Source organism: Condylura cristata, unplaced genomic scaffold (genome assembly GCF_000260355.1).
Source record: "Condylura cristata isolate star-nosed mole 26May11 unplaced genomic scaffold, ConCri1.0 scaffold00005, whole genome shotgun sequence".
NCBI lineage: Eukaryota > Metazoa > Chordata > Mammalia > Eulipotyphla > Talpidae > Condylura > Condylura cristata.
The window spans coordinates 68,135,761-68,148,366 of record NW_004567106.1 but is presented as its reverse complement, the minus strand read 5'-3'; the positions used below and the strand labels follow the sequence as shown (position 1 = coordinate 68,148,366).

At 46.0% G+C, this 12,606-nt stretch overlaps 1 protein-coding gene across 1 annotated transcript in view; it reads right to left on the bottom strand.

Moving 5' to 3' along the window:
* MGAM (maltase-glucoamylase) overlaps nucleotides 1-12,606 on the bottom strand; it is a 65,345-nt gene that overhangs the window by 40,417 nt on the left and 12,322 nt on the right. The window contains exons 4-15 of the mRNA XM_012720785.1: nucleotides 12,528-12,604; nucleotides 12,004-12,155; nucleotides 11,371-11,542; nucleotides 10,418-10,517; nucleotides 8,675-8,787; nucleotides 7,363-7,488; nucleotides 6,415-6,546; nucleotides 6,156-6,272; nucleotides 5,016-5,129; nucleotides 3,630-3,714; nucleotides 1,943-2,060; nucleotides 595-766 (exon numbers count right to left, since the gene is read on the bottom strand). Coding sequence (XP_012576239.1) covers nucleotides 595-766; nucleotides 1,943-2,060; nucleotides 3,630-3,714; nucleotides 5,016-5,129; nucleotides 6,156-6,272; nucleotides 6,415-6,546; nucleotides 7,363-7,488; nucleotides 8,675-8,787; nucleotides 10,418-10,517; nucleotides 11,371-11,542; nucleotides 12,004-12,155; nucleotides 12,528-12,604 — 1,478 coding nt within the window. The remainder of the gene's footprint in view (nucleotides 1-594; nucleotides 767-1,942; nucleotides 2,061-3,629; nucleotides 3,715-5,015; nucleotides 5,130-6,155; nucleotides 6,273-6,414; nucleotides 6,547-7,362; nucleotides 7,489-8,674; nucleotides 8,788-10,417; nucleotides 10,518-11,370; nucleotides 11,543-12,003; nucleotides 12,156-12,527; nucleotides 12,605-12,606) is intronic.

Sequence of the window (12,606 nt, the reverse complement as noted above, 5' to 3'; positions counted from 1 at the left end):
TCTCCGACACCTGAACCCTTTTGTTTCCTCACAATTTTTGTCTAAGTCAATAAGCCCTTTCTCAGGTTCTCTCTCAACATTTGCTTCTAAGTTCCTTGTGGCACTTCCCCGACTTGTCATAATCATTTGGCCATGTAAATTCTCCTCTTACTAAGCTCTCTGGGGAAAGCGATGTTTCTGTTACTGTATTTATGCTTTGGCCTCCTTAAATGCAGGTGCTGAATTTAAGGAAAAGGTGCCAGGACCATCTCTAGGGTGCCGGTAATGCTGTTTCCTCATCTAGGCTCTGGATGTACAGGTGTGTTCAGTTTGGGAACTACAACTGTATACGTAAGGATACGTGTGCTTGTTTGCACGCATGTTCTACTGCAATGCACAGACTCCAGAGACGCCACTTCGAGACTGCCCTTCCTGTCTTTAGAAGGCAGTGGAAGAATGTCATGGCGTCAGAGACTTACAGTACAGGTGAAGCACATGCTTTCATGATTTAAGTCCCTGAGCCACGGAAGGTAGAGGAATCTTAAGGTTTGAAACCTTACAGAATGCAGCTCTCTGGAGACTGAGATTTGAGAAGAGCTTGGGGTGTGGACTCACCATTGGGATGCCGAAAAGGTTGAACTCGAGCATGCCAGGGATGGACCACCGAAGGTCCTCCCACTTGGCTGAGTTGTCCCCTAGCCAATGGGCTGCAAACTTGCCGGAGCCCGCAAAGGTGGAGCGGGTTAGAAGGAAGCTTCTCTTAGTAGGGAACAGAGTCTTGGCAGCTCTGCAAAGGAAGAGAGACCCAGGCCGTAAGTGTGAGACCTCAGCCTGCCTTGGCTCCAGAGACAGCAACAGCACTAAGGGCCAAAGAAGTGAGTAGCCCTGTTCTTTCTAGTGGTCTCCCAGGAAGGACAGAGTTGCTTTTGGGAGCAGACTGCACCTTTTGAAAGTATGCAGTTTGCTTTGTATTGTTTGGCTTTTTTTTGTCTTATGGTTTTCATGCTCCATCATCCCCAATCACTACAAAAGTAACCGTGAAAATTATACAATTTTTGTGAAAACAAAGATGAAATTCATTGTTACATAGGCATGTGTGCAGATGGATGGATGGATGGATGGATGGATGGATGGATGGATGGATGGATGGATGGATGGATGGATAAGATCGATAATTGGTTTATCACTGCATGTGATTTTAAACATGCACAAAAATGAGCTTATGAACAGGCTTTGGAACTTCTTTTCAAGTAGTTTTTTTTTCCACTAGAAGTGCTTTAGTGGTAATTTTATAACAAGAAAAGATATTTTAGAAGTATGTGTATTTTTATAAATAAATATAAATAGATTACTGTACTTTTAAAACTAGAAGTCTGTACATATACTTTAACACTTTTGCTCTGTGATTTTTTTCAATAACTTTCAAAAAGGTTGAAATTATACCCATGATGTTGCTAACAAGTGACATGGCTTTGGACTGGCTTTTTGTTGTGACATTTACAGTAAGTCGATGAAATTCTCAATATTTGTTTCCTACACTGTAGACCTTGAGTCCACAGGCAAAAGGAGACAGCACAGTAGAATAAGGGTGCTACTGAACTTCCAAAGCACAAGTTAACCTGCAGGTAATAAGCCCTTATATACCCTCTACATAGTGTGTCCCTGAGAAAAACACGTGGGCCTTATACTTGTGCAGAAGGGGACTCAAACTCTGAAAACTGAAGAGCTGTTTGGTGTTGCTCAAGTTACTTCTCTTTCTCCCAACCTTCCACCCACTCATTTACTCATTCTTTCATTTTACACATCCCACAGAAATCTATCAGATTCCTTCTTCCCAGTGTGCCAGCTAGTTTCTTCCTTCATTCAGTCATGATGACCAGAATTCTAACAGCACACTGGCACCTGGCATCTAGCAAGTTCAAAAATTCCCTCTACAGCAGGTCCATAGCAATCGTGGTCTTACTCTTCTGTGGAGATGGCCATACTGTAGCCGTACAGACTGTGGACATCATACTGTTTGCCCCAGGACTGCACAGCATCCATGCAGAGAGTCTGTTTGTACAGAAGACCATCCAGGATTCCTGGGGCAAAAGAGAGATGAGTCAGCGAGAGCCTCCCTGCTCCTTGACGGTCAAAGAAACTTAAGGGTGCTTCACTGGTCAGCACTTATTGTGGCCACCCTACAAATGATCCTATTGCTTCTCTGCTATCAGAGTTACCCACTTGGGATAGTTTCTCTGGGCTGACCCATATACATTCTCCCTCCTGGGTTGTCATGAGAATACAGATGGCATCTGGAAGCAGAGGAAACAGATGTACTTGAGGTTGAACCTGAATTCTTCAAGGTTAGCTCAACTATGTGGTCCAAGAATAAATTAGTGGCTGAGAAGGTGTCAATTTCTCACCATTGACCAGCTTCTCTCCACTGACCAGCATTTAAAGGGAGATTGCCCAACTGATGTCTCGCCCACTCATTGATTCTCTTCCACTCCTCTCGTACCACTCTGGTTCATGTGTAAATCACCTTTGGATCTTTACTATAATAGTTTTCATGGTTTCACTATCGACTGATTTTCCAAATCATACTGTACTTGAACAACAATTAATAATTACCATTAATTTTACTATCATTATTTTCCTCTCTCTGAAACATAAAAAGTTTCTATCGAACTATTTATCTCAAAAGTGTACTATTACACTTAAGTGCAACAGTAAAAGATTGCATAATGATATGGATGCATCCTAAAGCCTTCAGAAGACAAGGAGAATGTTTTGTGGACCATTTGGTTTCTTTTGCGTGGCAGTTTTAGGTTATTCGTTTTTAAAACCTGTACTTTTTAATGAAACCTCTTGCCCGAAAGCCTGTCACAGAATTTTGAGACCCGTTAAAACAAAATTTAATGAGGATAAAAAAGTTCCTATCACAAAGCAGAAGCTGGTTGACCTCCCATCCAGGCTCCTCAACATCTGATTCTGACTCATCGGCCCCAGTTCCAAGTAGACCACCAGACAGCAAGTCTCCACTGGATGCTACAATTCCAGTGACTCAACCCTACCTTAGTAAGGTACAACTTATCTGAGAGCCTCTGGCTTTCTTCAAACTACAACAAAGGCTGGTCCCAGGGCCATGCCCTAAGGGACAGTGCTGTCAAATATAGTCAGTGCTTACCAATATCACAGTACAAGGCTGACTGACCTCCCACGCCATGGCTTCTCGCTGGTTGGCCTTCATCCTCGGTCACATCTGTTCTCTACACCTTAGTATCAGCAGGCTTGATCCTCATCTGTAGGACAGGCTACCTGTCTCTCTGGTAAGTCCTGACACACAGGGGCACACACCAAAGAGGACCACTAACTCCCAGCCCGTGGCTTTTGCCTCGAATCTTCTCTGGGCCTCCCCTGAGCAGAAGCTCAGGTGTATGTTGAAGGACTAGACTGTCCCTTCTGAATGTACGCCTTTCCTAGGAAAGCATGAGGTGTTTTGATTTTCTTTCTCAGTTTTCTTTTGGTATTTGATTATCCTTAATTAATTACCTGTAATTTTCCTTTCCCTAAGTATGCTCATGTAAAAATTCCTTTGTTTATATCTACCTCATGAATATAAAGCATCAAATACAAATTGTCATATTAATCTAGCCACCAACACTTACTGGGAGTGAATGGGGGATTATTCAGATTGTTTTTAGAACATCCTGTAAGTGAACCATCAGCAAAGTTGGCAACTTCATTCATATCCTACAAGACAAAGAATAAAAACTCTTTAAGAAAAGTAACATTTTCCCTTATTATGTATGATGGCACACTTTATTTATTTATTTTGAAGAATCTGAGAATGAGTTCAGATATTTCATTTTTAAAGAGGGTCTTAGCTATACGGAAAGAAATAAATGTTGCTGTCTCCTCTACCCTTTAAAGTTTCATCAGGAAAGTTCTTAAAATTCTTTAAAAATAATTAACCCAAGGTAAAAAAAAAAAAAGGATTCTTTAAAAGTGATAACTATCAGGCCCTCTCTGGTAGCACAGCACTAAGAAGCTAAAGCCACTTTAGCACGAGTTCCAGCCCCACCCTGGAGGTGACCCACATGGGTCAGACCTCTACTGGCCTGCCTGCTGCTCCCTTCAGCAGTGTACCTCATCAGTCATCCTGTTCTACTCCCCACTCTGCCTCTGGTGAAGCCTCTCACCCTCCCCCCTCCACCTCTGGCCTGTATCTCAGCTCTGTATGCATAAATTTAAAAAATCTTTAAAAAAATACATAACTATCCATAGTCACTTAAAATGAAAAAATCTCCAAATACATTACGTTAAAAAAAACTCTACTACTCTGATTCCATAAATATCAGCTTTCACACACCCTATCTTTCTTTCCACATGCACACACACACACACACAGCACATTCACACGGATAAGCATAAGCATATGCAGAGACAGGAAGGGTCTGGGAAGAGGCAGACCAAAATACAGATGGCCGACAGCACTGCTCGGTATCCTTCTAGAAGGGTGACTTGTCATCTTCTTTGCTCTCCACATTGTTTGAATTTTCTACATTTCTCTCAGGAAAGGGAGCTCAGTGCTCCCTCCCTGACGCTGAGTACCTGTTGCATTGTGCTCCACAGGCCACGATGCACCTGCACCCTGCAGCCAGTCCAGTCAAACCCCCGGGGCCTTTGGCTCTGACCCACTTGTCCAGCGTGGCCAACGGAGCCGACAGCCCAACAATTCATTGGTGTTGCAACAATGTCAGGAGTATATGACCTGCTTATTTCAGCTCATTCACTTATGAAAGGAGAAGACTGAAAAAATGCATCTCTGTGTTTGCTTGCAACTCTAATAAACCTACGTAGAGGAAAAGTGGCTAACCAAGTCCTTGTTATCTTACCATGAGCCTAAGCTACATGCACTGGGAAGGATTTAGGATACCAAGTAGGGGAGACATTCTTGCTTCCTTCCCACTCTCCTCCTCTTCCCCTCGTGCCCCATATTGACGCACAGTCTGAACACTAGTCAGCTAATAATCAAAATGTTAAGAACTCACAATCCAGATTCCATCAAAATTCACTTGCTTGTGAAAACGCTCAAATTCTTCTTTCCACCAAGCAGTACAGATGGGATTGGTGTAATCAGGAAACACAGATTTTCCAGGCCAGACCTGCAGGGGCAAAGAAAATTGATGAGCAGGGTCAACTGAGTGGACAGAGTGGATCAGAGTGCTGCGAAAGCATCCAGAAAAACCCCTGGTAATGGGGGTTCCCGGCAGGGGCCCCTCAGTGAGGAAAGTGAGCTTGAGATGTGCAGAGAAACACACGTCAGGAGGGGCGGGGCTAAACCTACGTAGGGGAAGAGTGGCTAACCAAGTCCTTGTTATCTATAGCTCTGGTTCACTGCCCTGTCAGTCTCCACTCGCAGGCCTCAGGCAGTGGGTGAGGGAGAACACTGTATAAACGCCACATTGCACAACAATTCCTTTCTCTTCCTCTCTCCTGCCCACTTCTCTCAGACACTAGGCAGACGGGTCAGCAGAGGTCTTAGAAGTGAACCAGCAGGCGTCACCTTCAGAGAAAACTAGGACAGGGCCCTCCCTGGTGCCATAACGGGTAAAAGCGCAGCACTATGAAGCTATTGCCAGTCACTGCAGCATGAGTTTGATCCCCGGTCAGGGAACTGACCCACAGGGCGCAGCAGACCTCTCCTGTCTTCCCACCGCTCCCCTCAGCACTATATTTCAGTCCACCTATTCTGCTCCCCACTCTGCTTCTGGTGAATCCTCTCAGCCCCACACTTCTGACCTGTACCCCTGTTCTTGTAGGCATAAATGAATAAATCTTAAAAAGAAACCTGGGATGACCAGAAGCTTGAGAAAGAAGTGGCAGGCTTGTCAAATACTACTGAGAAACAGAGGAAGAGGAAGAAAACAGATTCGCTGCATTTGCCAGCAACATGTCATCTGCTGAACCAGGGGCACCGACACCCAGAAGACTGTGGACGGTGAGGACATGGATGGACAGCTATTATTAAAGGGACTTCGCTGGGCTGGGAGGACAGATAAGCTGAGGATGCCAACAGACATGTGGGATGAAAGATAAGGGTAGGTTCATCTGCAGCCCAGGTGAGGCATCCGACGATGGAAAACATCGGGGGCCATGCGCCCCCCACGATGGTTTCCCCACAACGTTACCTGCCCCTCAAGCGGGGTCACGCCGTCGGCTGTGTTCACCCAGACCTTCTGACTGGAGCCCCTGTCGTAAGGGCCATAGGGGTCGCCCTGGGGAGAGTCGTTGGAGATGGCTGGATCCTACAGAGAAGGGAAACAGTGAGGGACCAGGCTGTAAACTAGAGGGGCTAGAAGGATACGGGGGGGTAGGAGGCCAAGGAGGGGTGCAGGGTGTGGAGACAAGCGGGCAGGTGCCTGGCTGGGGCAGTGAGGTGGCACCTACCACGATGATGACCAGCTTCTGACTATGGTTGTGTAGCTCCTCCGCAAAGCCAGGGAAGCCTTTATAATTCACAGGGTCATACGTGAAGTCCTTCCTCTTGTCCATGTAGTCAATATCAGCGTGCTGAACGTCCTGGAAGGAGCACAGAGCCCACCGTTAGTCCCTGGGAGTGTCCCTGTTTAAATGAGTTGTCCAGTGGCCCTGGCAATTCTTCACCATCCCCACCTACTCCAGGCTGGGCTCAGCGGAGTCTTTATGAGTCCCTGGTAGCTCACGTTTCTTTCCAGAAGTCATTTCAGAAACCAATGACCCACTGCTTTCCCCAAAGCCGGACCCCAGCCCTGACATCAGGTTAACTACCTCGTCCAGCCTAGTTGCCTTGATTAAAAAATCAAGGTAACAAGCAAACTATGCCAAGTACCGCAAATCACTACAAAAACCCGCCCATCGCCGTCCATAAGATAAAAGGAGAGAAGGGGCTGTGTCTCCCACTTCTTCACTCTGCTACCCCACATTTTGCTGTTTCTCTTCCACTTCTGGTCTTCTTTGGCATTTATTAAAAACAGAAAAGACAGGCCTAGGATGGAGTCCTTTATACTGGCTTCCCACCCAGAATTCACACTTGCTACTCCCCCAAGTGTGAGCCTACCACAATCGATCGGATGTCTCCTGATCAGCACCCGAGAGGGGTGATCATCTGCCTCATAAAACACCCCTTTCCCCTACCCCCCAAGGAAGGGGGTGATTCCCACCCTCCTTCTTCCATTTTGCAGAAACCCTTGCGAATGCAAAGGGATGCAGCCTGACTCACTTAATGGTCACTTAATAATGTCCATCAGCCCTCTGAATGTGTTCACTTTTTTCCCGACATTGTAAGCAGTTGTTCTTATTCCCCATGGGACTTCGTTTCTGGGGGGGTGGGGGGGAGCTTTTGTAAGCCTCACTTACGTAAGGAAGCTGCGCCCTGCGGTTTCTCTCCACGACTTGTTTCATGTTGTCCAGGCTTTTGTAATCGTAGCGGCTGAGGTGAAATCCCAGTGACCAGTAGGAGGGCAGGACCGGCCGTCCGATAAGCTGAAACACGTGCGGTGAGAGTCAGTAAAAGCTCTTTTTTTTTTTTAAAGATTTATCTATGTATGCACACAGAACTGGGGTACAGGCCAGAGGTGTGGGGTGGTAAGAGGCTTCACCCAAGACAGAGTGGGGAGCAGAACAGGCTGATTGATGAAGCACACTGCTGAGGGGAGCAGCGGGCGGGTCAGGAGAGGTCTGCCGCGCCATGTGGTCACCTCCGGGGCAGGGATCGAAATCATGCTGAAGTGGCTTTAGCTTCTCAGTGCTAAGCTTTAACCTGATGCGCCACTTTTTCTTGGTATTGGCTTTGGGGCACAAAACCAATTTGCCAACATCCTGTTTCAGTTAAGTCACTAAGGCCAAAGTCAACTTATTTATTCTTTTTTTTTTTTTAACCAAACTCCATCTATAGTCATGACTGATATGACTAATAATTTTTTTTAATTATTTTATTTTTTTCTGGGCTATCATTGTTCATTTTTATATCATGTTTGATTTCTCCCCTTAGGTATAATAATCTCTATAAAATCCCCACTATCAAATCACCCGTGAACCATGACTGATATTTTCTAAATTTCATTTGTGAGTAATTATAAATTCAAAGGGAGTTAAGGGAACCACTGCACAAATTCTAAATTTTTATTTCCACCACTGTATCTCATGCATTTGTCTTCCTTTTGCATTTCTTGTACTTGATCACTTTACATTACTTATTTGTCTATGTCACCCATTGCATATGTTTCTGAATTACATGTTCCAGTGGTTTGTTTCATATTTCTTGAGTGACTCCGGGTTGCACCACTGTTTCCGTAATGTGAGTGCAGGGGGGCCCCCCCGTCTCAGACAATGGCCCTGTAGTGCACCCCCCGAGGGCCACCGGCGCCACTGCAGACCCTGTGATCCCCCTTTGTTCTCATCCTTCCCCACCTTTAAAATGTTCATAACACCATAATTTTTTCTTTCACAGTTTCATTTACTTTGTATCTATATTTAGCTGAGGTAATATTGGGGTAACCCTACCAGGCATGACCACCACAGTGCACCCGCCACCAACTCCCCCAGCCACACAAGATAGACCACTGGGCTTCCCTGTGGCAGGGACAACATGCAATAGCTAGTGGGACAGCTAGGCGTCACCCCTGCACCTTGGGGTGCCCTGGCCATCATCATGGTGGCGTGAGCTTACCTCCAGATACTCCTGGACAACTTGCTCTGGCGTATCTCCCAGGAACACGTAGAAGTCAAAAATGCCCCCAATGATGCGGTATGTGATAGCTGGGGCGGGCTGGAGGGTGACCTCTGGAGTGAGTAAAAATGAAGAAAAATGAGAATTCATTCTGGAGCGTGATGACGTGTCAGGTCAGAGGTTCACCAATCAGCTGAACATGAACGAAGTGATCCTAGTGCTCAGATTCTCTTCAAAGGGATGGACGCTCGAAGTCTCACTGCCCATGGGGCCCAAGCACTTGCTGTGTGACAGGTTTCAGTCGTAGAGGCTGGAGTGTGCTAACCCCAGTCAGGGTTCACTGATGTAGAAAACACTCTTAATAAAAAAAAGACCCACTTTGTGAAGATGTTGAGAATAAGCTGCTGTGACATAGAAACTATTTAAGCTGCAGACATCTGAGTTTCTGAAATCCCCTGTCTACCTAAGAGCAGAACCCTCCAAAAGCACTGGGTTGTTTATAAATCCTCCCCTTGAGGGGAGGGCGGCTCATCTTCTCAGAGACAATAACTTAGCACCACAATTAAATTTTCTCACAAGAATGTTGGCTGTCCAACTATTCGCCCAACTATTCATGTTTCCAAATTAGCTGTTTGTTGTTCTCTAAGAGCCTCTCATCCTCCTACCTCTTCTAGGGAGTCACTTGCCTAAGTGCCTTTCTCCTCACCCCTCACATCTGTCCACTGGGGTGGTCTATGAGCTCCAAATCCTAACCACCCATTGAGTTCCCCTTTACTAAGCACTCTCGAATGTTGCACATGTCCGTTCTCTTGCTAACCTGTCTAGATTTTGATTTGTGGGCTCCCATCAACTGAACCTAAGAGGACAGAAGAAAATTTGTTTTTCTCTGACATTCACAACTATAGGAAGTGCTTTTCCCATGGCCCAGACCCAAGACTACAACCTTCACATTTCGGGTAAAGGCCTGAAGCTCTCCAAACTCTACTCTCCAGTCACATGACCAAGGTACACATAGATCTGGGATCCTGTGACCTTTCCCTTTAACTCTGATTCAACTTGTTTTCTGGTTCCTTTCAACTACCATAAATTGTGTAAATCTGTATCATCTCAAGTGTTAGGTATCTCAGAATCATCTTAGGCCACCTATGGTGATGGTGACTCTCACATATTATTGGTGAAGGTTGAGATCTTTATTTTTTTAATTTCTACTTCTTTGCAAATGGATACTTTTTGTAAAATGATGTGAAAAAGAGTTATAAGGTTCATGCATGCACTTAGAGGCTATGGCAATGTTTACTCTTCATTTCTAGGCTCATCTTCCTTAGACATAAGATAGTTTGTAAACCAGGGCCTCCCAGGTGGCCCAAGGGTTAAATCTCAGCCCTATAAGCCTTACAGCCAGAGTTCAATCCCTGACCAGGGAGCTGCCCCACACGGCGCAGCAGACCGATCCCACCTATCCTGTCCCGCCTGTTGCTCCCCTCAGCAGTGCATCTCAGTAGATTGCCTGTTCTGCTCCCCACTCTGTCTCTGGTGGTTCAAGGAATTCAATCAAGCATTGCTACCCCCACTCATACACAGGTCAACAGGCAACGAAGTGGGAGTGGAACAATCAGGAAACACACAAAGCCCTGAGCTATGGCCTAGCTATTCCTCAAAGACCCCAGTCCTTTTAATACTGTAACAAAGGGACTAACAGTCACTCCTATGCCCTTTCTCATGAATATTTCTTCAGTGCTTTACCCATGGCATTGCTGTTCATCAGAAACACTCCAAAGGAAAATCCACTGGAGTCTTCAAGGCACAGGAAGAAGGTTTGTGCACCATACAAGTTATTCCCATCCTGTGGAGAAATAATTAAAAACCAAAAACATACAATCTATTAGTCTAAATCCCAGATCATTAGAAATGTATTATTGCCAATTATGTAAATACTGAACAGGGGACTCATGGCTAAATTTAAATAAATGCTTAACACCCAGGATCTAGATGTGGTTGCTGTTAACCAAGTGAATTATCGGCTCTTCATCTGTTTAATAGGGTAAAGGATACTTATTTTTTCAGAATTTCTTTGGTAAACAGAGATAATGTCCAAAAATAGTCACTTAATAAATTAGAACCACCTTTGAAAGTTGTTTAACAAGACCTGCAAGTATTGCTGAGCCTAGAAAACAACTGCTTTGGGCTTTGGCCATCAAAACACGACGCAATAACACCCACAAAATTCTACCCCTTTTCCTATTTCACTGCCCTAGACATTCTTCACACAAAAAATGTCTTTGAGTATTTTAAGTGATATCATACCCTCGTTTGCTGGTAAACCCGTGAAACTGGTGTTTCATCAGGAGTCAACCTAAAATTTGGAGACCCAGCGAACACTGGCAGAGTCCTTATGCATGGTGCTCTCGCCACTACTCCTGGGTCCAGAAGGAAAAGACAGCGGAAGGCAGCCTGGTATTTACTGAGCACGCCCTGCGTGGTGGACACGCTCTGGACAGTGGATGTGGATGTAGCTCCCACCACAGTCCGATGAGATAAGTCTATTACCGCCTCGACCAGATGAGGAGCTGGACCCACGGAGAGGTCGCATGCTCTACGTCACCCAAGTGGTTCTTATTTCTAACCACATGTTGCCGGGGGAGGCGTTGAGGACGAGCTGTGATATCAGGAGCGAAGGGCCCTTCCCGAAAGCTCACCCCAGTGGGAGTCGTGTCTCTGGTGAATATGGGCCAGGTCTTCCAGTCCATGCTGTGCCGATACTGCTGGTGCACATGTTCCCCCAGGCCATACACGTTGGCGCTCGGCAGCCGGAAGGAGAGCTGCAGGTACTGGTCAGCAAACAGAAGAGGCCCGATGCTCGAGTCAAACCTAGATGCAGACGGCGGACGGGCGGGAGAGAACACAGCTGCTTAGAAAGTGACTCAACATGACTGTTTCGTCCACCCCTCTGCCCGCCTGTGACATCGTGCCATGGACACCAGATCAGGAGGCACCAAGTGGCACGTATCTTCAATCTGTCTCCCAGACATCCTTCCACATGACCAAAGAGTGTCACAGTAGATTTCCGTAAGTAGTTGCTGGTAGGTAAGTGGTTAGAATAGAACAAAGCGAAAAATAAAGAGGGGGGTGAGTAAACAGGAGGGAGGAAGGGGGAGGAAGGCAGAAAACTGCATCTACTTGGAGGTGCATCTGGTCCCCAACAGCAGACTCGCCACCTTTGGGAGTATCAGTGAAATGCACCGTACACTCAGGCCTGCAAACCTCCCTTCCCCCAACCCAACCCCCGCCACTCTCCTGCTTGACTCCCCAGACAAGTTTTCAAAACTCACAGAACACGGCCAGATTTTTTTCTGATCACTTTGATGCTAAATTGCTGTTGGGAGACTTGAACTTCATAGTTGGTGGAAGAGGGAGCATTTCCTTGAAAGGGCTTCACATGCTCATGGGGTACTTCATACCTCTTCTGTTGTGGGTCAGTTAGCTGTCCAAAGGGAAAGAAACCACAATGAGAAATCCCTCTTTTCAAATCAGAACCCCACCACCAATACCAGAGCTCTAGGTATCTGTGACCACAGAGCGGGGGCACTGGTACTGATCCAGACACACTGTGCCTGCTGTGAGTGCACAGCTTGTAGCACCACATTCAAGCATTGAACACTCTCGATCGTCACTAGGAAGGCGCAGCTCTAAAAGAAAGCCATGGATGCCTTCAACACATGGGCGCTAAGTCAGAATAATGGCATCAGGAAAAACACCTGCATAGTCAACCCTTCTCCTTTGTAGTAGCGGCCGCCATCCAGTAGAGAAGGAGAACATTTCAAAAGGATTTTTTAACAAGTAAACAAACCCCAACCTTGAAGTGGAAGCGGTTGGCTGTCTGGTATTCCGCCGTGAGGAGGACGTTGCTAACATCATTTCCATACGGGGACGGA